The sequence below is a fragment of the Oryzias latipes genome, chromosome 21 (genome assembly GCF_053564925.1).
Source record: "Oryzias latipes strain Hd-rR chromosome 21, Olatipes_Hd-rR_3.1".
NCBI classification, from domain to species: domain Eukaryota; kingdom Metazoa; phylum Chordata; class Actinopteri; order Beloniformes; family Adrianichthyidae; genus Oryzias; species Oryzias latipes.
The window spans coordinates 34,463,474-34,484,053 of record NC_136257.1 but is presented as its reverse complement, the minus strand read 5'-3'; the positions used below and the strand labels follow the sequence as shown (position 1 = coordinate 34,484,053).

At 49.9% G+C, this 20,580-nt stretch overlaps 2 protein-coding genes across 3 annotated transcripts; one reads left to right on the top strand and one right to left on the bottom strand.

Moving 5' to 3' along the window:
• Positions 1–2,483: 2,483 nt before the first annotated feature.
• dbi (diazepam binding inhibitor, acyl-CoA binding protein) lies at positions 2,484–8,752 on the bottom strand. Of its 2 annotated transcripts, XM_078939006.1 has the most exons (9): positions 8,562–8,752; positions 8,180–8,230; positions 6,502–6,539; positions 5,759–5,840; positions 5,363–5,482; positions 5,055–5,213; positions 3,736–3,853; positions 3,582–3,644; positions 2,484–2,766 (listed from the first exon to the last, which is right to left on the bottom strand). In XM_078939006.1, the coding sequence occupies exons 4-9, from the start codon at positions 5,810–5,812 to the stop codon at positions 2,693–2,695; spliced, it is 588 nt and encodes a 195-aa protein (XP_078795132.1). In that variant the 5' UTR covers positions 5,813–5,840; positions 6,502–6,539; positions 8,180–8,230; positions 8,562–8,752; the 3' UTR covers positions 2,484–2,692. The 2 variants fall into 2 exon arrangements, with proteins under 2 accessions (XP_078795132.1, NP_001158334.1); NM_001164862.2 differs by lacking the exons at positions 5,055–5,213; positions 5,363–5,482; positions 5,759–5,840; ... (1 more) ...; positions 8,180–8,230; positions 8,562–8,752 and adding an exon at positions 4,363–4,476 and having other exon boundaries at positions 2,487–2,766.
• A 3,598-nt stretch (positions 8,753–12,350) lies between these two features.
• Positions 12,351–13,777, top strand: c1ql2 (complement component 1, q subcomponent-like 2). The gene is made up of 2 exons (XM_078939272.1): positions 12,351–13,057; positions 13,458–13,777. Exons 1-2 carry the CDS (start codon positions 12,479–12,481, stop codon positions 13,635–13,637), a joined length of 759 nt encoding a protein of 252 aa, XP_078795398.1. The 5' UTR covers positions 12,351–12,478; the 3' UTR covers positions 13,638–13,777.
• Positions 13,778–20,580: the final 6,803 nt, after the last annotated feature.

Sequence of the window (20,580 nt, the reverse complement as noted above, 5' to 3'; positions counted from 1 at the left end):
CTTCGGTGTGAACTTCTTTAAGGTCTTTGTTCAGCAGACCTGAAGATGCTTCCGACTAAAGAACTGTCACAGGTTCATGCAGAACTGTGAAACCTTCAAAGCTCTGCTGTTCCTGCAGAGATGGAGCTCAACGCAGCGTCCACATGGAGAGGACTGCAGCAGGGTCCATCTCTACGTTCGTCAAAGTCCTTATCCACCAAATGTTGTCAACATTTTATTTATGTCATTATTCAATACACTTATTAGAAAGAACTTAGCCAGCAGACCTGAACAGTAAAGATTGAAGATCAACTTTATTAATCCCCGAAAGGAAATTTACTCGTAGTAGCAGCACCACAGAAATAAGAGATAAAATCAAATAAACACAAGACCAATATACACTGGGGAGAAAAGAAAAAAGAAACAGGCAGAAAATATGCAGTCAAAAACTCTAGAACTCTCAAAAATCTTATGTAATTCAAGATGAATTGTGAAGTCTAATGGCTGATGGCGGTAATGACTTCCTGCATCGTTCTCTAGCACAGCGGGGGTGTGGAAGTCTGCCGCTAAAGCCTCTTCTCAGTTTGTCCACCTCTTGGAAGAGAGGATGGGAGGGATCGTCCATGATGGTCCGTTTAGCCAGTAGTCTGTCCCCCCACCACTTCCTCCAGAATGGTAAGCTTGGAGCCGATTACAGACCCTGCTTTTTTATGAGTTTATCCAGTCTGTTGGCGTCCTTTACTCTGACGCCAGCACCCTGCAGCAAAGAAGATGGAGCTCGCCATGACAGACTGGTAGAACATGTGGAGCTTCCTACCGCAGACATAAAACATGCAGATGGAAAACCAGAAAAGCATCAGATGACCATCTATTATTTGACTTCATGTCTCCAACCCAATACAAGGAAACCAAAAGAGTTCTGGTTTCACTGGATTCAGAAAAAGCCTTTGGAGAAATAAAACTAGCTTTTCTGTTTTAAGTATGACTCAAGGTGGATCTTGGAGCTGTTTGTTCACAGGATTTAAACACTATTTTACTCAGAGCCATATGTATGTGTATACTCACTGCTCACTTCATGAGGCACACCTGACCATCTGCTCGTTATCGCAAATTTCTAATCAGCCAATCACATGGCAGCATGTAGACATGGTCCAGACGATCTGCTGCAGCTCAGAGCATCAGAATCAAGAAGACCATCTGTAGGGTTTAAAGGGAGTGGTCCCAAAAAGAGAAAATATTCCAGTGAGCAGCAGTGATTTGAGCAGAAATGCCTTGTTAATGCCAGAGGTCAGACTGGTTCCAGCTGATAGAAAGACAACAGGAACTCAAAGAACCACTGGTTCCAACTGAGGTCTGCAGAAGAGCATCTCTGAACAACACGTCCAACCTGGAGGCAGATGGACTACAGCAGCAGAAGACCACACTGGGTATCACTGCTGTCAGCTCAGAACAGGAAACTGAGGCTACAATTCACACAGACTCACCAAAAATGGACCATGGAGGATGGAAAAACCTTGTCTGATCTGATGAGTCTCCATTTCTGCTGCCACATTCAGATGGTAGGATCAACAACATGAAAGCTTGGATCCATCCTGCCTTGTATCAACGGTTCCGGCTGGTGGTGGTTTGGGGGATATTTTCTTGGCTCACTTTTGGTGCCTTAGTACCAACTGAACATGGTTCCACTGCCACAGCCTAACTGAGTGTTGTTGCTGACCATGTCCATCCCTTCATGACCACAGTGGACCATCTTCTGATGCTACTTCCAGCAGAATAAGGCGCCATGTCAGAAAGCTGGTTTCTTGAACATGACAATGACTTCTCTGGACTCAAAGGGCCTCCACAGTCACCAATAGATCAGTGTTTCCCAACACTGGTCCTTAGGGAAGACTGTCCTGCATGTTTTCCATGTAGCCCTGCTTATGCACACCTGATTTAGCTCATCATCAGGCTCTGCAGAACCTGACAATGACTGTCCTCAAAAATAGATGTGTCTCATCACTGCTGGATTGAAAAACTGCAGGACAGTTTGCCCTGAGGAGCACGGTCGGAAGACACAGCAATAGAGAACCTTTGGGATGTGGTGGAACGGGACATCGGTATCATGGATGTGCAGCTGACAAATCCGCAGCAACTGTGTGATGCTGTCATGTCGGCGTGGACAGAAGTTTCTGAGGAATGTTTCCAGAACCTTGTTGAATCTATGGCACCCAGGATACAATGCACCCTCTTTACCATGATTCAGCTTTGTTTAGTCTGTCAGGCCTCCTAACTCGACCTTGAATCCACCTCCACAAGTTTTCTTCTTCAATAAACCGAAGAGTTTTCATGCAACCCCAACCAACTCAATTATACCAACATTAGACCAATAAAGTCAACCTTTTTAACATCCGCAAACAGTTTGGAAAAACTGCACATTTCATCGGGGGGTCTTGGTGGATCCTGAACAGCCCCCCCTTGAGAGGACAGCATCCATGAGATTCAACAGAAAAACTCAAACCAGCTCAGTACTTCAGTCAGATTTTATTTTGAAATGTATTTTTCTTTTATTCTGAAATGACAGGACTTCTTCAGAAGCACCTGGCTAGTGGCACCTCAGGGGGGTGGGGTTTGTGGCTCTTCATGCCATCGGCCGCGTGGTCTCGACCCGTCGGCGTGTAAACGTGTGCTGGTTAAGGCGTGTGTGCGGCTGGTCGAGGGGGCGGGGCTCCTCTCAGATTCCGTACTTCTGCTTCAGCTCCTCCACCAGCTTGACGTACTCCTTCATGGCGTCCTCCTTGCTCTTGCCTGATGGGACAGAGGTCACGTCACATTCGTGCCCGCCAACACTGACGTGTGAAGATTCTTACAGAAACCTGCCCAGGACCAGCAGGAAGCTAATGTTACCATGGTAACGCTGTAGCATTCATAGTCACCACGGACACGCAACTCCACCACGGTCCTCCAGCATTTGGTCAAATTGAGTATTGGGGGGGGGGGGGGGTCCTTTTCAGCTTTTGGGCTCTGGGTTATGCCCCGCCTCCCTGAGAAGAGGTCTCTCCTGATTGGCTAACTTAAGAACCACTAAAGATGAATCTTGTTCTCAGCAGCTCAGGCTCATGAAGAGGTTTTTCAGACCCACAATGACACCAACAAAGCTTCAGGAAGAAGGCGGAGTCATGCAGAGTCCACGTCACCAAGCTGTTCGTCATGAAACCACACCCACTGAGTGGATTGTCATGTTCGGACAGAGAGCGCCCCCTACTGTTCTAGTGTTTAGTTTAGTACAAAGACACAAAAGGTGTCCTGAGTGGAGCCAAAATGGCGAGCAATGCCCCTTGGCGTGACGAGTGAGAGCCGGCCCTCAGCGTGGACGCATCTGTCTCTGGACACCTTCAGTCCTCAGACCCGGTTCTGTCGTGGTCTGATCCGTGACTGGAGGCAGGATCCGTGATATTTCAATGAGTCCACGGATTTCCCTTTTAGTGTCACTGAGCGACTGATGGCAGCAGCCAATCAGGTGCAGCCTCACCTCCAGTCTACGAAGACAGAGGTGGGCCGAGTGTGCAGAACCTCCTAGAACCTTCAGTCTGAGCGGTCATACCGGAACCAGAACCACTCACCTTTCTGCTTCTCCCAGGCGTCCCACTTGGCTTTTCCAGTGAAGTCCAGCATCCCAGGACGAGCTGCAAACACACATCAGAGCCGTCAGACGGGCACCAGCAGGTGTGGGCGCCTCTGGGGGCGTGGCGTGGGCGCCTCTGGGGGCGGTCCTACCTGTGTTGACGTCGCCCACGCTTGCCTGCTTGAACAGGGCGTAGACCTGCAGCATCTCCTCGTCGGTCGGCTTGGCCTTCAGCTGCTTCACCTCCGCTGCCGCGGCATCAAACTGCGCCTGCGGACACGTTCAGGTGTTGCAGCATGAGGGAGGGGCCGTTTCTATAGCAACGCACGGCAGGTGCCCCAACCCCAACCAGTAGAGGGCACTGGAGCCCCAACAGCACGTGCACGTAAACTAGCCGAACCGTTCTGACACGCAAACGGGCTCGGCCCACGAGCAGGTTCTTGGTCCAACAGAACAATTCTTTAGAACTTTGAACCGCTGGGCTGACGTCACGGACAGGGTGGGAGGTCACGAACGCAACGCCTCGCGCGTTGGCTGCGTGACAGCCAGACGTCGACACCACGTCCACGGACTCCTTCACAAACAAAGCTCACGCGGCGCGTCAGAGGAAACACTTCCACACGTTTCACCCGCGAGCCCACAGACCGCCCAGAACTCCACAGACCAGGACTGCTGCCTTGGCGCGTGCAGCGGTCCTGGTCCGCGCGGACATCCGGGGGTTAGCAAAGCCCCTCAGCAGCCCCTCCCCCCGCAGACCCGCGGCGGCGCCAAACGCTTACCTGGAGCTCCGCCATCTTTGCTGAGGTCGTTACTGCGGTTCGGACGGAGTAAAGGAGTGAGCTCGCGGGCTGAAGTCCACCACCGCTTTAGTGCATCAGCTGACCTTGCCCCCTGTGGACACGCCCTCCTATAACACTATTGGCTGAGCGGAGCATGGCGGATTTTTGGAGCCGCTGATTGGGTGGCGTGAAGATTTCAGCCTATCACAAAGCCAAAGACGGCCCAAAAAGCATGACGTCATCTCTGAGTCCAAAGTCCCTGAAGTTCCGTTAATCTGAGGACTTGGACCAAGTACCTGCAGTTTCAGGACATAATCTAGACCCAAAACTGTAATGTGGTGGTTCTGGTTCTGATTCTTTTGCCTCTTCCTGAATAATAAACTCTGTTCACATACAAATAAATTCAAAAAATGACGGTTTGGGTTCCTGAAACAGGTCTTGGATCTGTGAGAACCCGTCCTTTTTGATCTGCTCGGTTCTACAGGGTTCTGCGTGATTACACCCTCTGGAGTTTCCTGGACTCCAATTGGTTTAGAAGAACTTCTGGGATCCAAAAGAAAAATCTTGAAGCAAAACTTTTTCTTGTGTTCTTCAGGGTTTTTTGTAAGACAACAGAACCATCACCCAAATGGGTCCAGCTGAAGTTTTTCAGCCAGAACCTCAGATAAGGTAACGGTCATCGGCACGCTTACAGTCCAGAATGGCGGAGGCCCGCCTTGCTCCTCCTGGATCTCCTCCACCGTGACGCTCCTGCAGGCCTCTGGCCACGCGGAACCAGGATGAGCCTGACGTTCCTCAGAGCCCGTGAAGCTCCCTTCACCTCTGAGGACAGCAGTAGGATGGATGTTCCTCTGCAGACATGAACACATCACACGACTGAAGGAGATTCAATGACTCAAACTTTATTAACAGTCTTGAAAATCCAACTTTTATCGACACAGTCTGGAAAACAAACAATAAAGAGGAGAACTCGGGCGAGAAGCACAGCTGCCAGACTAACCAAAAGCTGAAAAGGTTTGTCCCTCACAGACTTTGGCCGGGGGTCACCAGGAAGTGGTGGGGTTGGCTTTGTACAAACCATAATCCTCCTTGTTGAAGAAGGCCACTTCAGTCTCATGAGCTGTGAAGACACAAAGACAGCCGAGCTGAGATGCTGCAGCTCCGTCACCTGAGGAGCACCCGTCCGTTTGGGACCGTTGGAAACCGGTCCTCTTGAAGATCTCTGGGTCCTCATGAGAACACAGACCTGATGCCGTCTCATCACTGACTTTAGAATCATGCAACACCTTCCTTCTACAAACAATTTCCAGTCATAAAGCTGATGTTCCTGCTGTGAATGCCGTGCTCCTCGGGACCATGAGGGTTCTGCCAGACTGAAATGAGGAGCAGCTCTTACCAACACCTGCAGCTCGGAGGCTTTGGTCTTCCTGCAGAATGAGCTGGTCGTCATCCTCTGTGCTCATCACCAACTCGTTGGTCTGAAACAGAGAAGGTGCAGTCGTCAGCCTGAGGAGACTCTTATCTGAGCTTTTAACTCTCACAAAGCCAGAATAAAGAACTACAGAACATCCTCATCACAGTGAAGAGACCCTCAAGGTGGAAAGCAAACTCTGCAGTCCCCTCAGACCTCTGATGGTTCCCCTAAGCTTCATAAAGATCCCCTTCAGCTCTGGATCCGCCATTCTTCTCTTTGTCTTCAGTCTGTGGTGGATCTGCTGCTCAGATAAAGGTTCAGCCCAGATGAAATCTGGTTCCAGAGGAGCTTCTGGTTTAGTCCAAGTTCCACATCATCATTCTGCCTCCTCTGTGCTGCACTGGTGATCTTTCAGATCGACTTTGGTCTTTGGCCAGACCTTGTTGAATCAGATGCAGTTTGTGAGGTGGAGTTATGCTTCCTCTTCCTCTCCAGTCTCACTGGGCCGTCATGGACGTGAACATGAAAGACTGAGAATGGAAGAACCTGGACTGGTAGAGGATCCCTCTGTTCCTAGGAAAGGTCAATCCTACACGACTCTCCTATCCGCCTGGCCAAGAATATTTAGAAGCTAACAGGAGACTATAGCTTTACAGAAATCTGGGACAGAAGGAGAAACTTCTGCTTCAGAGGTCAGAGGTCATGCTCCTCAGACGCCCAGGTACCTTTGCTCCGTGAGCGTGGTGGATGATCTTCATGGTGTCTGTGAACACAGAAGAGCAGATTCAGGAACATGGAGACGATCAAGTGAAGCAAACAAAACCCCATTTCAGCATCTGTTCCTGTGATGGACGTGCACGCGCACGTGCACGAGGCCTGCTGGACAACATTTGCATGTCAAACCTGTATTTTTAGTTAAAAGTCTCACTGAGATTAAAAGCCTCATTTCCAAGAGAGTCCTGGAGCATCATTACAATTCCAGCAGCAGAACCTGAGGAAGCTCAAAGTAAGACGCAATTTAAAACAGAAACGTGCAGAAAGTTCACACCTGGACAGGTAAAAAATCCATTTCACAGCAGCAGCGCTACAGACAATAAAACAGGAACATCCGTAAAACAGACCAGAACCCACTTTAACCAATCAGAAGCTTCGTCTTTTGATGCTTCTGTTTTCTTTCATAAGTCTTTGTTGTTTAAGCATATTGGGTTTAGTAAAAAATTATCTGTTTTTTTAAATAAGGAGTAATTTTTAATATACATATTCTAAATACATTTGGTGTTTTTCAAAATATTGTTTTTGTGTGTCTAAATAGTTTGATGTTCAGAAAAAAAACTAATTTTTTTGCGTCTTGTGAAATTTTTATTTCTTTTTACAATTTTCGTTTGTTTTTCAAAGAAATGTTAGCAATTTTGTTTTTTTGTCGTTGCTTTTCAAAATATTTATTTTAGAACTACAAACCAAAAAGTTAGAAAAAAAGTTATTTTGAAATGAAACTGTTGATCGAGGAAATGTCCACAAAGTGCCGTGGTTCACCGTAGACGGAGTAATAGAGTAGTTGTATTTCAAATAGAAGTATTTATTTGGGCCTGTATGAACACCAATGAGTATCAGATGGTCTGAGATATTCTTCTTGTTGACGGTCTCTGCCCGTCTGCGGCTTCACCCGCAGTAGGCGGAGCCTATTTAACTAATAACTCTGGCAGTCATTCATTCTCTGCATCAATACAAACCAAAGCCTGAATAGACATACAGTTTCTAAATGCAGATCCGATTGTGGTTTTCATGCCTTTGTAGTTTTTTTAAATAAATAAAAATATCTGAAGAAGAAAAAAAAAACTATACATTTTTATTGAAGATGCTTCGGTGGAGAAAATGTGACGGGTTTCCCGTCAACTACTGATCCAGACGGCTGAATCATAAACCAGCATCACTGTTTGTCTCAGTGTTAGCAGACCGTTACAGTTTATTTGATCTTTTCTTCATTTTGTAGCCCACCTGCAACCGTAAGAAACAAATGTTTGACATTTTCCAGACGTCACTTTCAGCATCTTTATGGCAGATTTCCTCTGGCCTTCAAACAGGAACTGCTGGAAAATTCTCTGAATGCCTGACAAAAGATTCTGAGAGCATCTCTGATGGTCCGTGCCCCCCCGTGATGCCCCCCCGCGGAGCACCAAGATGCCCCATGCTGCACCGTGCACCACAGGCCCTCCCTTGTGGATCACTGTGGATCACATTGGTGCATGGCCCCACCACGATCCACAGTGATCCACCACGATCCACAGTGATCCACCATGATCCACAGTGATCCACCATGATCCACCATGATCCACAGTGATCCACCATGATCCACAGTGATCCACAGTGATCCACAGTGATCCCTCCTACAGCAGTCATACGTACCGTAGGCGTGTTTTCTGAAGGGGGGAGGAAGTCCGGCCCTGGTCATGATGTCTGAAAGAAACATTCAGAGACGCGGTGAGACCTGGATCCTGTCACAGGTAAGACCCAGGTGATCATCCACCACCCGCTCCCCCTCCCCATTGGACCCCTCCCCATTGGACCCCTCTCTCCCCTTCTGTTAGTGAACCGGGCTGAAACCAGGTCCCAGGTGGTTCAGAACCTGCTTCTGAGGTCTTGGGCATTGTATACATTTGTAGTGCTCAAAAGTCTAGAAAAGTACGTCATTTGTATAACATCAAACATCAAACATCAAGTTCATCAAACTTTAAATTCTGACGAACTTGCAGCTCGTGCATGCGCGCGCAGCTGCAGACTGACTGACCGTCTCTCACGCGCTGCATGAAATCGCGCACACTCTGGTCCAGCTGGACCTCCCGGAACACCATGGGCCGGAAGTTCCTCTTCTCGAACGACCTCACCAGACGAACCGTGACCACCGCCTCCGCCATGATACCGAACCGAAACACCGTCTCTCGCGGTGCCTCCGCTCTCGTGGCTCCGCTAATAGAGTCTGCAGACCGGAGCAGTCGATCTCCGAACGAACCTCTGGATCTACGTCGTGTCGCCCCCTGGTGGAAAAGCGAGGGACTTCCAGTCACTGAAGCAGACATCCATCCATCCATCCATCCACCCATCCATCCATCCATCATCCATCCATCCATCCATCCATCCATCCATCCATCCATCCATCCACCCATCCATCCATCGCAGTAATAAACCGTTTGAATAATAAGAAAACCAAAAGAAAAAATAAATGTGAAACCTTCAACTAGAGATCCACAATCCCAACAAACTCCAGAATGTCACGAGTCCTGAAACCTCGAGGGTCTGAAGAGATTTTATCTGTATCAATATAGTTTTTAATTTCAACAAACAAAAGATTGAAAATGGCTTTTATTGAAAAACATTTGTGGATATGAAATTCTGCAAGTATTAATAAATTATTTACATGAATAGTTTTTGTGAGAGCTGTTAACAGAGTAAAAACCAAACAATACATTTTATAGAGAACATTGAAGTTTCTAAGAATGTTACGCTGCACAAAAAGGGAAAATTCTGCAGGTGAAACGATATTTCCTATAAATAGAAGAGAAGTCCCGGCTGGGGGACCTGAACCAGAACATCAATGACGGACCTTTCTGTGTGGAGTTAGCATGTTCTCCCTGTGCATGCGTGGGTTTACTCCAGCTTCCTCCCACCGTCCAAAAACATGCTTCATAGGTTAATTGGTTACTCTAAATTGTTCCTAGGTGTGAGTGTGCATGGGTGTGTGATATGTGTGACCTTGTGACAGACTGGTGACCTGTCCTGTTCGCCCATAAGTGGCTGGGATAGGCTCCAGCAGCCCTGTGACCCCAAAAGGGATAAAACGGGAAAAAATGAATGAATGAATGACTGATGAGAAGTTGTTTCATTGTCCAGTTTGGAGAAGGTTTCAGGCATTTTCTTGTTGATGCTGACGTCACATCGGATCCTCAGAGGTTCTCCCTGCACCATCTGGTCTGAAGGACGTGAACTCTGACCTGGAGCTTCAGGAGGAACAGAACCAGGTTCTGAAGAAGCATCTGCAGCAGGATTCATGGACACATTCCTCCTGAAGATCTGAAAACATCACATTCCAGCTGGTTCCGAGAATCTGCTGTTCATGTTTCTTCAGGTCATTCAGCTAACGGGCTTCGGCCCGGTTCTGATAAAGTCCAAATTTCATCCCCAAAGCAGCTCAGAGTCTGTCAGCAGTGAAGATGTCCACATTCACTAGATGGCGCTGTTGCTCTAACAGAGGACGTGTTTCAGCTGCTGAGGAAACTGTTGGTTCCAAACCGGACCTGAAGTTCTGGTTCTGAGGTTTCATCTGCAGAAATCTGGACGTTCAGCAGAACTTCTCTCAGAAGACATTGAGTCTTCCAGAAGAACAGTCTCTGATTTCCTGTGGGTCAGTGAAGCTGTGAATATTTGAAGCTGAAACAGGCATTTGAGGGAGGCTGGACCCCCAGCGGACCTCGTCTCCATCCTCCTCCTGGTTCTGGAGCAGCAGCGCTGATGCAGGCGGTGCAACTGACCCGCAGCTCTCCGTGTTCCACATCTGATCTGCATTGTAAAACAGGAACTGGAGGCGAGCGGCTGCATCAAGGTGAACTCGGCCTCTGAGCAGTGTTCCCCTGACCCACCGCTGCTGCACAGCGCCGCCTGCTGTCCACCCGGAGCCCGTCTGAACCTCAGGAGGCTCCTCCATCCGCAGTGGGTCCAGCTCAGAGTAAAGATCTGGTGTGAAGGTCAGAAAAGCCTCAGCTGACCTCAGAGTCTCTGCAGGAAGAGCATGAAGCTGCCAGAAAGGAGGTCATGGAGGCAGCAGCTCATGAAGACTTCTGTCAACCGGAGAAGATCAGAGCTTCATCACAGCAATCAGTGTTATTGATCACACTTCAGCGATGCTCCTGAGAATGTTTGAATGGAGGCAGAGCGGCTCTCCGAGAGCCACCATCAGCTGATGATGGACGTCCACAGCCTGAAGCATCAGCTCACTGAGTCTGAGCAAACCGCCAGTCGTGTTTCTGTCTGAAGATGACGTGATGATGATGAGGATGATGCATGTTCCTCTGAAGAACGGGAAGGCTTAGTTTAGTCTCAGCGAGAACAAACGGCCTGCAGGGTTCTGCAGGCACAGAACACGGAGGAACCCACGCAGAGAAGAACTTCCTTAAAGAGCCCAGCATGGGAACCTCCTCCTCATCCTCCCTGCTCCAGAAGAGAGCAGAACCCGAACCCGGTTCTGAACATCCTCATCTGCCAAAAGACTGAATCTTTCCACAAAATGTTTAAAAAAATCGTTTCAGTGAAACGTTTTTGGTTCAAAACATTTAACTAAATTTGACCTCATTTCTTAACGTCCAGCTGATTTATGTTGAACTGTGTTCATATTGAGTTCAGTTACGTTGGTTTCAGTTCGGATCCTTTCAAACCAGTTTAACTGTTTTCAGTGCAGGTGTACTCAGGTAAGTTTCATTCAAATGAAGTTCAATTCCCTAAAAATTCACGAATTCAACTTTCTTCTGTTGACTCAAAGACTCACCGTCAATAACGAGGCGCTGAGGCAAAACTAAGAATTATGGGAAAACATCGATCTACATTTGCTTTAATCACGTTTGGTTCCATTTATGCGACTTTTTAAAAATTCGATTTTGTTTTGAAATCAAAATTTACGTGAAATGTTGGAAAATCTCAAAAACATTCATGAATCAAAGAATAAAAATCTGATTTTCAATGTAAACAAAACTATGAGAGTTAAAAAGAAACAACCAATATTTTTTTTGTCTGAGAAGTTACTGCGCCTGCGCAGAGATTCTGATCGGATCAATCCACTCATGGAAGATCATCAAAAAAATGTTTCTTTATTGATGCAGAACAAAAGTGACATACAGCAAAAGAACAAGGAACAATAAACTGTACATCAAATGTTCAAAAAATAAAATAAACACCAGGGGATACAAGCAAGAAAAGAAACTTATATTACAGCTGAGCAAGGTGATACGTTTTAATAGCTTTTTTGTTTGTACTGGGGGAAACGGAAAGTAAGTAACATCTAACTTGGGCTAGAAAATCAAGAAAATTAGGAGCTTTATTGCTGAATTTAGATTTGTGAATATAATACTTGGTTAATAAAATCAGAATATTTATTAAATAAAATTGAGATAAAAATGTCTTATCATAATTAATGTGTTTTTATTTCTCAAAGCAGAGAAGCAGAGTTTTCCACAGCAGTGTCCGTCACGTGAAGCTGTGGTTGGGGAGCAGATGGAGATCCTTTATAAAGACAGGAGAGGCTGAAGGGAACGGCATAAAAAATCCCGAAAAGTCCTTCACAGAAACAGGATCTGGTAGAACTGAAGGAATTCGGTGTGAGTGTAAAGTTGACCTTGTTGATTAAATAATTGACTAACTAGTCTGATATTATTATCAAACCACTGTTCACTGTCATCTAGTCGTGTGACGTCATCGCCGCTCAAAAATCTCACTGGTGTGCAGCGCGCGTGGACATTCGCCGCGCGCGCAGCTTTGGGGTGTCCGCTCCTTCTCGCTCTCCCGCATACGGGACCCCCGCCCCCATCACGTGCCCCCTCCAGCCTGTGTCCGCACTCGCCCGCGTCCCTCATCAACATTACCCGACGGAAAGCGCACGTGCCAGCGCGCGCCTCGCAGACTCTAAGGAGGAGGCTGGTCGCCGCGGTGATCGGGGTCGTCATGGTTCTGGTTCTCATCATCGCTATTCCCCTGCTGGTCCAGACCTCCGGGACCCGCGCCCACTACGAGATGATGGGCACGTGCCGCATGATCTGCGAGCCGTACGGCGCCACCGCGCGCACCACCCTGGAGGTTCTGCAGGACCTCAGCAGCGTCCCCGCTCCCACCCTGGTCCAAGGCATCAAAGGCGAGCCGGGACGTCCGGGTAAACCTGGACCCAGGGGCCCCCCGGGCGAGCCGGGCCCCCCCGGTCCCAGGGGGCCGCCGGGCGACAGGAGAGACCTGGCACGCGCCGGTCAGCCCGAGTTGGCGGGCACCGAGCTGCCCGACACCAGCGAGGAAGAAAGCTCCACCTCTGGGGGGGCGAAGATCGCCTTCTATGTGGGCCTGAAGAACCCGCACGAGGGATACGAGGTTCTGCGGTTCGACGACGTGGTCACGAACCTGGGGAACCACTACGACGCCACGACCGGCAAGTTCACGTGCCAGGTGTCCGGGACCTACTTCTTCTCCTACCACGTGCTGATGCGCGGGGGGGACGGCACGAGCATGTGGGCGGACCTGTGCAAGAACGGACAGGTAAACGGTTCAGGTGTCTAGTCCTGCGCGTAAAGAGGCGGGGCTTGACCGAGACGCCGTTCCCGTTAAACGGAGTTCAAGAACTTCACCTCCGGTTTGTTTGGATCAGAAGATACGTTTAGTTTTTCACAAACATTTGATTTAAAATTAAAATTCCAGCTCAACTTCAGCTGAAAACATAAATCAGGGAATATTTCAGATATAAACTGTTGAAAGTTTGAGTTTTTCCAGATGAGGAACTTTTCGCGCCGCTGTTATCGGTGTTCCTGCGCGCGCTTGACGCGCCGGTCCAGCTGCTTCACCGGAAGTAGTCTGGAAATGTTCTACCCTCATCAACACTTGTGAATTTCTCTTGCCATGTTCTGCGGGCCGCCGTGACCGTGCGCGTGCTTGTGTGCAGGTCCGAGCCAGCGCCATCGCGCAGGACGCGGACCAGAACTACGACTACGCCAGCAACAGCGCCGTGCTGCACCTGGACTCCGGGGACGAGATCTACGTGAAGCTGGACGGCGGGAAAGCGCACGGGGGCAACAATAACAAGTACAGCACGTTCTCGGGGTTCCTGCTGTACCCGGACTGACCCGGATTGACCCGGACTAACCCCGAACCGCCTGGATTTCATCGGCGCGTTAATTAGGTTTCCCGTCAACCTGATTGGTTGAAGATCAAAGTTGAATTTTAATTTAAACTAATTTGGTTTTTAAATGCCACAAAGATGAAGCTTTTATCAGAAAGTTATGAATTCTTACAAACAAATTAATGAAATAAATAAAATAAATATAGATTATTTAAGATTATTGTGACCCCATAGCTTTTCCTGGCTGATGGTTTTGTTGCTGACAAAGCAGGTCATACATTGATGCCCCCCCCTAGTGTGTCTTTGCAGTTCAGACTCTTGTGAGGCAGAAGATGCTGAGTGCCCCCCCCCCCCCCCCCAGCCCCCACAGACGTGCTTGTTGTTCTCATGTAAACCAAACCACATCAATAAATTACTGTTTCTACGTCCGCCTGGAGTTTCTGTTGCTGCTGGATCTCTCACATGCGGGGGGGGGGGGGGGGGGGGGGGCACGTGCACATGGGCTCGTGCACACAACAGAGCTGCTGCAGAGCCACAGTCAGAGGGATGAGAGTCCCCCGTTTGGAGGGGGGGGGGTCTCTGAGCAGAGAGAGAGCTGCCCCCCCCCCATCCCCGCATCTCCATCCTCTGCCAAACGAGCTTCCACAGGTTACTTTATGGCGCCGACAGTCTGAGCATCCAGAATGAAACACAGCAGCTGTCCCCCCATCACCCCCCCAAACACCTCCTCCTCTCAGCCTGTTCTCGATGGGGGGGGGGGGGGGGGCAGGTGCTTCTTTACAGCTGTGATTGACACCTGAGCCCGGTTCTGACACACTAACTGGATCTCTGGCGATAAAACAAGACGAAGCTCCGTGTCACTTCCACGCAGACATGGCGAGCTGCCGGCGCCTACAGCCGCCACACGCTAACTTCTTCTGACAGGGGGCCGCCGTTTAAAATAGGACTGTCTCTTGGAGGCTGTTTGTTTGGGGGGGGGGGTCACTTTTGACAATAAATATAAATCCAGTCTCAGGGACTTGGCTGGTTGTTTCGTTTAGACTTTTGCCTTTGCGTCTTCATGAAGCTGAAAGCCCCCAGATGTGGCCCAGAGACACCAAACAGTCTGTCCTGCTGGGGGGTCCTGACCCTCCCCAGGCAGCACAGTGGTGCTTGATCCTCCAGGCCTTCAGGATTGTTTGTGTCTCTCACAGACCTCAGTGTCTTTTTGGTAGAGTGTTCACCCTCAAACTGGGAGGTTGTGGGTTGGAATCCAGGCTTAAGACTCTGAAAATGGGACCCGATGCCTTGGTGTGACCCTGGACCAGCGTCAGCACGGGGAGAGGGTGACCCCCCAGCTCTGAAGCTGGAGGATCAGGAGAGGAGAGAGAATCTGCTGCTTTCAAAACCACCAGCTGGTTCTGCCAGAGCTGAACCAGCAGCTAGGATAGGCTCCAGCAACCGGATTGAGTTTGGAAAACAGATGCCTGAATGATTAAGCAGTAAAGGAGGTGTTTACGGAAGCCCCGCCCACCCCCACCCCCCTGGGTAGACAGCCAGCCCTGACTCTACCTCAGAGTCTTCATCACAGGTGAGAGGAAGTCAGTCAGACGTCCTCAGAGTTTTATGAACCTTTAGTGTGTAAAAATGAAGCACCCCCCCATCCGTAAGCTATAAGCTCATGGCCACGAAGGGGGGGGGGGGGGGGGGCAGTTGTCACCTCAGTGGAGGACGAATCAGCTGCCCTCCCCCACCACCACAGGGCCATGTCTGTGGCTCTGAGAGGGGGGGTCAACTGCAGTATCCCCCAACTGCACTTGTTGAAATGTTTTTTACTAAAAACTACTGAAAATATGGACACAGACAGCCCCCCCCCCCCCCCCCCAGCCCTGAAGCTTCACTGCTGTCTGTTGTCTTCTTGTCTGGGGGGTGGGGGGTGTCGAGGCTCTCTCTGGTTCCTCCTCAACATTTCCTCTGTTATTATCTTCCGGGGGGGGGTCCTTCAGCAGAGACTCAAGTGTTCATTACAGCTTCTGTTTGGGTGGGGGCTGCAAAAAGCAGCAGGGGGCATCATGTATAGAAGCGCCACAGCTGAGCCGAGTCCACCTCAGGACATGAAGCTATTTTAGCTCACCCATCAGGGGGGGGGTGCATGTGGCGTCCAGAGGTCCAGCAGCCCCTCCCACGTGGAGCCAGACCCACGTGTGAAGCAGGAGCCTCCAGCTGAAGAACTTCATGAATCTGGCAGCAGGCGGGCGCCCCAGACCCGGAAGAAGGTCTGGCCCGGTTTCTGTGCTGGTTCTGTTCCCGAAAAACCGTTTATGAAGCCAAATGAAGCCAGACTGACCGACTCAGGAGCGACAACCAAGACAGCATGCAGCCCCCCCCCCCAGCAGAAATAAACAAGAGAACACACAGCAGCAGCCCCCCCCAGTAGAAGGTTCCTGTGGGAGTCTGAAGGTCCGGACCCGCCCATGAGCAGAGGTCCAAACAGAATTCAATAGAACCTCCCCCAAATAATGGAACAGCACAGTGTTTGACCCCCCCAGACTAAACAACAATAAGCTCTCCCCCCGGACAGCACGGATGCGTGTTCTGGTGTTGCTAAGTTCACGCATGAACAACCTGCTTCTCTGCTTGGGCTGCAAGGCATTGTGGGATTGGAAGTCTTCCTGAAGGAGGAAGCTCCTCATTCTGGTTCAAGGAGACGCTCAGCCACTTCCAGGTTGAATCCAGGGCCATTCCAAGATATTTGTTGACAAAAGACTTCAAATTGTTTTTGTGGTGGGGAGCATCTCTCACTGACCTGATTGGAGCCAGATGCCCCAATAGTGTCCGGGGGGTATGGGGGGGGGGGGGCAGATTTGAAACAATCTTGGAGGAAGAACCTAGTCGTGCACAAACTAAACTTCTAACTTCAAACCAATGCTTCAGTTAGAGGTTTTGGAGCGGTTCTGGTGTCCTCTGTCAGCCGTGAGTTGTTCCAAAGAGAGGTTAGATATTCGGGGGAGGGGGGGGGGTTCTAGACCCTCAACTCCTTCCAGTTTGACCTCCTTGGAGATTAATTGAAAGGAGGAAGAACACACGGACCAATCTCCAGTGGAACCAGTTTTTCTCCCTCACCACACAGTCAAACTCCTTTATGGACACATAAAATTAATCATTTTACTTTTTTGGGGTAAAATATTTTATCAATCCACATTTTTCAAGCGTTTTCAACCTGTGACTGGTTCCGGCTCCATCAGCCAACAGCAGCAGAGAGAGGAAACAGCAGACTGCAGAGCCTTGATTCTGCAGGACTGAACTCTGAATTTATTTATGATGGAGAATGTCTGCAGTCATTCACATTCTGTCATGTCAATCACTCACTCAGTGGTGACAGAAATGAACACAACTCAGACGAGCGTCTCATCCGTTTGTGAGTCCTGTCTGTGTGTGTTTGTGTTGTTAGTCGTCTGATCATGTCTCCAGTTGTTCCATCGGATTGAAATTCAGCAGATTTTTCTTTTAGAGACCGACTGGGATGTTGGTGGAAGAGCGTCTGCTTCCATCGTCTGCTTCCATCGGCTGCTTCTATCGTCTGCTTCCATCGTCTGCTTCCATCAGCTGCTTCTATCGTCTGCTTCCATCGTCTGCTTCCATCAGCTGCTTCCATCGTCTGCTTCCATCAGCTGCTTCCATCGTCTGCTTCCATCAGCTGCTTCCATCGTCTGCTGCCATCGTCTGCTTCCATCGTCTGCTTCCATCGTCTGCTTCCATCGTCTGCTTCCATCGTCTGCTTCCATCAGCTGCTTCCATCAGCTGCTTCCATCGTCTGCTTCCATCGTCTGCTTCCATCGTCTGCTTCCATCAGCTGCTTCCATCGTCTGCATCCATCGTCTGCTTCCATCAGCTGCTTCCATCGGCTGCTTCCATCGTCTGCTTCCATCGTCTGCTTCCATCAGCTGCTTCCATCGTCTGCTTCCATCGTCTGCTTCCATCAGCTGCTTCCATCAGCTGCTTCCATCGTCTGCTTCCATCGTCTGCTTCCATCAGCTGCTTCCATCGTCTGCTTCCATCGTCTGCTTCCATCAGCTGCTTCCATCGTCTGCTTCCATCGTCTGCTTCCATCAGCTGCTTCCATCAGCTGCTTCCATCGTCTGCTTCCATCGTCTGCTTCCATCAGCTGCTTCCATCGTCTGCATCCATCGTCTGCTTCCATCGTCTGCTTCCATCAGCTGCTTCCATCGTCTGCTTCCATCGTCTGCTTCCATCAGCTCCTTCCATCAGCTGCTTCCATCGTCTGCTTCCATCGTCTGCTTCCATCAGCTGCTTCCATCGTCTGCATCCATCGTCTGCTTCCATCGTCTGCTTCCATCGTCTGCTTCCATCAGCTGCTTCCATCGTCTGCTTCCATCGTCTGTTTCCATCGTCTGCTTCCATCAGCTGCTTCCATCAGCTGCTTCCATCGTCTGCTTCCATCGTCTGCTTCCATCAGCTGCTTCCATCGTCTGCTTCCATCAGCTGTTTCCATCGTCTGCTTCCATCAGCTGCTTCCATCAGCTGCTTCCATCGTCTGCTTCCATCGTCTGCTTCCATCAGCTGCTTCCATCGTCTGCATCCATCGTCTGCTTCCATCGTCTGCTTCCATCAGCTGCTTCCATCGTCTGCTTCCATCGTCTGCTTCCATCAGCTGCTTCCATCAGCTGCTTCCATCGTCTGCTTCCATCCTCTGCTTCCATCAGCTGCTTCCATCGTCTGCATCCATCGTCTGCTTCCATCGTCTGCTTCCATCGACTGCTTCCATCAGCTGCTTCCATCGTCTGCTTCCATCGTCTGTTTCCATCGTCTGCTTCCATCAGCTGCTTCCATCAGCTGCTTCCATCAGCTGCTTCCATCGTCTGCTTCCATCAGCTGCTTCCATCGTCTGCTTCCATCAGCTGTTTCCATCATCTGCTTTCATCGTCTGCTTCCATCAGCTGCTTCCATCGTCTGCTTCCATCAGCTGCTTCCATCAGCTGCTTCCATCGTCTGCTTCCATCAGCTGCTTCCATCGTCTGCTTCCATCGTCTGCTTCTATCGTCTGCTTCCATCGTCTGCTTCCATCAGGTGCTTTCATCGTCTGCTTCTATCGTCTGCTTCCATCAGGTGCTTCCATCGTCTGCTTCCATCAGCTGCTTCCATCGTCTGCTTCCATCGTCTGCTTCCATCGTCTGCTTCCATCGTCTGCTTCCATCAGCTGCTTCCATCAGCTGCTTCCATCGTCTGCTTCCATCAGCTGCTTCCATCGTCTGCTTCCATCGTCTGCTTCTATCGTCTGCTTCCATCAGGTGCTTTCATCGTCTGCTTCTATCGTCTGCTTCCATCAGGTGCTTCCATCGTCTGCTTCCATCAGCTGCTTCCATCGTCTGCTTCCATCGTCTGCTTCCATCGTCTGCTTCCATCGTCTGCTTCCATCAGCTGCTTCCATCGTCTGCTTCCATCGTCTGCTTCCATCAGCTGCTTCCATCGTCTGCTTCCATCGTCTGCTTCCATCAGCTGCTTCCATCATCTGCTTCCATCGTCTGCTTCCATCAGCTGCTTCCATCGTCTGCTTCCATCAGCTGCTTCCATCGTCTGCTTCCATCAGGTGCTTCCATCGTCTGCTTCCATCATCTGCTTCCATCAGCTGCTTCCATCAGCTGCTTCCATCGTCTGCTTCCATCGTCTGCTTCCATCAGCTGCTTCCATCAGCTGCTTCCATCATCTGCTTCCATCGTCTGCTTCCATCAGCTCCTTCCATCAGCTGCTTCCATCATCTGCTTCCATCGTCTGCTTCCATCGTCTGCTTCCATCGTATGCTTCCATCGTCTGCTCCCATCAGCTGCTTCCATCATCTGCTTCCATCGTCTGCTTCCAATCGTCTGCTTCCATCGTATGCTTCCATCAGCTGCTTCCATCGTCTGCTTCCATCGTCTGCTTCCATCGTATGCTTCCATCAGCTGCTTTCATCGTCTGCTTCCATCGTCTGCTTCCATCAGCTGCTTCCATCGTCTGCTTCCAGCGTCTGCTTCCATCGTCTGCTTCCATCAGCCGCTTCCATCTTCTGCTTCCATCAGCTGCTTCCATCAGCTGCTTCCATCAGCTGCTTCCACCGTCTGCTTCCATCGTCTGCTTCCATCGTCTGCTTCCATCGTCTGCTTCCATCGGCTGCTTCCATCGTCTGCTTCCATCGGCTGCTTCCATCGTCTGCTTCCATCAGCTGCTTCCATCGTATGCTTCCATCGTATGCTTCCATCGTCTGCTTCCATCGTCTCCTCCCATCAGCTGCTTCCATCAGCTGCTTCCATCGTCTGCTTCCATCAGCTGCTTCCATCAGCTGCTTCCATCGTCTGCTTCCATCGTCTGCTTCCATCGGCTGCTTCCATCGTCTGCTTCCATCGGCTGCTTCCATCGTCTGCTTCCATCAGCTGCTTCCATCGTCTGCTTCCATCAGCTGCTTCCATCAGCTGCTTCCATCGTATGCTTCCATCAGCTGCTTCCATCGGCTGCTTCCATCGTCTGCTTCCATCGTCTGCTTCCATCAGCTGCTTCCATCAGCTGCTTCCATCATCTGCTTCCATCGTCTGCTTCCATCAGCTCCTTCCATCAGCTGCTTCCATCATCTGCTTCCATCGTCTGCTTCCATCAGCTGCTTCCATCATCTGCTTCCATCGTCTGCTTCCATCAGCTCCTTCCATCAGCTGCTTCCATCGTCTGCTTCCATCGTCTGCTTCCATCAGCTGCTTCCATCAGCTGCTTCCATCGTATGCTTCCATCGTATGCTTCCATCATCTGCTTCCATCAGCTGCTTCCATCAGCTGCTTCCATCGTATGCTTCCATCGTATGCTTCCATCAGCTGCTTCCATCAGCTGCTTCCATCATCTGCTTCCATCGTATGCTTCCATCGTCTGCTTCCATCGTCTCCTCCCATCAGCTGCTTCCATCAGCTGCTTCCATCGTCTGCTT